This window comes from Polyergus mexicanus, unplaced genomic scaffold (genome assembly GCF_030449975.1).
Source record: "Polyergus mexicanus isolate NDT 795.1 unplaced genomic scaffold, iyPolMexi1.0 SCAF_25, whole genome shotgun sequence".
NCBI lineage: Eukaryota > Metazoa > Arthropoda > Insecta > Hymenoptera > Formicidae > Polyergus > Polyergus mexicanus.
This window is the reverse complement of record NW_027223345.1, coordinates 2,503,184-2,506,054: the sequence shown is the minus strand read 5'-3', so window position 1 is coordinate 2,506,054 and position 2,871 is coordinate 2,503,184. Positions and strand designations below refer to the sequence as shown.

Sequence of the window (2,871 nt, the reverse complement as noted above, 5' to 3'; positions counted from 1 at the left end):
AGAGAGAAATAACAAAGGCGGGTCGAGTATTTCTATAGTATAAAATAATCGCGGAAATGTTCGATCAGTCCTATATGTAATAGATTTTGTCGAGTATTTCTATGGTATAAAAAAATCACGGAAATGTTCGATCAGTCCTATATGTAATAGATTTTGTTAAAATCTATTATAAATAGGACTGTTCGGACATTAGTAGTAGAACTAGGAGAGTTCTAACGCAGGTCCTCCGAGGGGTATGCGGGGCGAGGGAAAACCGTGCGGGCGAGAAGGCATGACGTCATGCGGGCGGAGGGGGATTTTGGCGGCGCGGGGGAATGCCGACAAGGTAATATAGTTTTTCAAACAGAAACAAAAAAAACCATTATCCTTTTCATTTTTTCTAGGAAGATGGGTTTATTGGGGGTCGGGATATGTTTATAATCGGCTTATGTATTACAAAGTTGGGTGCCGATGTCTGGATCCTCGAATTTACATTATATTATATTATATTTATATTATATTATATTATAAACAAATAGCGTCTCGCAAGATTACACATGCAGCCGAATCGGCGCGTATGTATTACGAGGATGGGTGCCGATGTCCGGATCCTCGAATTTATATTATATTATATTTATATTATATTACAAACAAATAGTGTCTCATAAGATTGCACGTGCGGCCGAATCGGCGCGGTGTATTACAAAGGCGGGTTATTATATTTATATTATATTATGAACAAATAGCGTCTCGCAAGATTGCACGTGCGATCGAATCGGCGCGGTGTCCTCTTCATTTCTTTTCTAGGAAAAGGATAAACAAAAGAAAACAAAACAAAACAAAAAAAAAGATATAATAAAAGATAAAAGATTAGCGGAATTTTTTGGTGGAAGTATTATTATTATTATTATTAGATTTTAAAAATGTCGATTATTTCTGTGCTTCCTTCTTTCCTTTTCCTATTCGTGCATGTCTCGCGCTATCCTTCTCCCACACCCATAGAATGCTTTCCTTTTCCTACTCGCGAACGTCTCGCGCTATCCTTCTCCCACCCGGTCGCGCCACAGTTACATATCTATCTTATATGCGAGGAAGGGAAGCGAAAGAAATAAACATTTTTTTCTTTTCATTTTTTTTTAGCACATTTATTTATGTTAAAATACATCACCTCGTCTCAAGGTTTCAGACAAAATTTCATCCACAGCATAAGCTAATAGTTCGCAATCTATGATAGATGTTTTATCAAAAACATCGCGCAAGATTTTAACAGCATTATCTTTCTCGGCGCCAAACATATTACCTTGCAAATTAACGACAAATCGATCGAAACTCTCATTTACAGCTTCTAAATTCTCACACAGCTTCAAATATTCATGATTAACACAGTGTTCGAGTTCGAATAAGAAAAATATAGTTGACGGTTTCATGTACAAGCAAGAATCGCGTAACGTAAGTTTTACAACACTCGTATCGTGTATTTTAACAATCTCGATTGTTAAATCGTTAATCCATATTGGTGTATGATCGGGCGTTTGCACAATTCGTTCAATTTGCATGGCTCCGCGATTACATCGAACTCAACACCCGGTTTAGAACGCGCGCGACAAACGATTTCGAGAAAAATCTGTACAAGTTAATGGACAACGCGGTATTCGGTAAAACTATGGAAAACGTGCGCAATCACATCGATGTAAAATTATTAACAAAGTGGGACGGACGATATGGCGCGGAGGCGATGATCGCGAAACCAAATTTTCACAGCAGGAGCGTCTTTTCGGAAAATTTGATCGCTGTCGAATTGCGCAAATTCGAGATAAAATTCAATAAACCGATCTACGTCGGCATGTGCATCCTCGACATTTCTAAAACGTGTTTGTATGAATTTCATCACGAATACATGGTACCGTTATATCGAGAGAAATGTAAAATAATGTACACCGATACAGATAGTTTAATTTATCACATCGAGTGCGAGGATGTGTACAAGAACATGAAACGCGATATTGCTAAATTCGACACGAGCGATTATCCGGTTAACAATGCGTACGGTATACCGCTCGAGAACAAGAAAGTGCCGGGTTTGATGAAGGACGAAAATAATGGTGCGATCATGACTGAATTTGTCGGGTTTAGAGCAAAAATGTATGCATTGCGAGTAGATAATGAAAAAGATACAAAAAAGGTTAAAGGCGTCAAGAGTAACGTCGTAGCGAGAACGATAACGTTCGACGATTACACGCGGTGTTTGCGCGATGAAATTGAGATGACTCGACGACAGTCTTGCATAAGATCCAAATTGCACGAAGTGTATACAATCAGCGAGACAAAAATTGCTCTGAGTCCGTACGACGACAAGCGATATATCGTACCTGATTCGACAAACACGCTACCGTGGGGACATTTCCGAATACCCTTATAATATAATGTATATATGTATGTGTGTATGTATGTATGTATGTATGTGTGTGTGTGTGTGTGTGTGTGTGTGTATCGGGAAAACAAAATAAATATAATTCTATCTTTCTGTGCGCGATTGAACCCGGGAGCGCGAGGATCGCGTGAAATGGACACGATAGTGTTTTGTAAAAAAGGCAGCCAATTTATTAAGCACAATAAATAGTTAACAAGTTCTTTGTTAGATTTATGCCAAATTTAACCGAATGATTACTCCGGCGAGCAACCGGGAGCGTTACGATAGGCTCCCCGAGCGACGGATATATCGCGAATACCGCAAGCGGCGGTATAAACGGCACGATTCCGCGAGCGACGGAATAAACGGCGCGTTTTTGACAACGAGAGATTAATCGCGAGCGACGAGAAATCTCTTTAATGATAATCGTGAACTTCGCGTTTCGTAATCGAGCGTACGAGTTTGAAAAGCGAGCGACTTTT

General features: G+C 39.5%; 1 protein-coding gene across 1 annotated transcript; it reads left to right on the top strand.

The window, feature by feature from the left end:
- The first annotated feature begins 1,699 nt into the window (after window positions 1-1,699).
- On the top strand, window positions 1,700-2,398 carry LOC138943219 (uncharacterized). The gene has a single exon (XM_070313818.1). It carries the CDS (start codon window positions 1,715-1,717, stop codon window positions 2,396-2,398), a length of 684 nt encoding a protein of 227 aa, XP_070169919.1. The 5' UTR covers window positions 1,700-1,714.
- The last annotated feature ends 473 nt before the right edge of the window (window positions 2,399-2,871 follow it).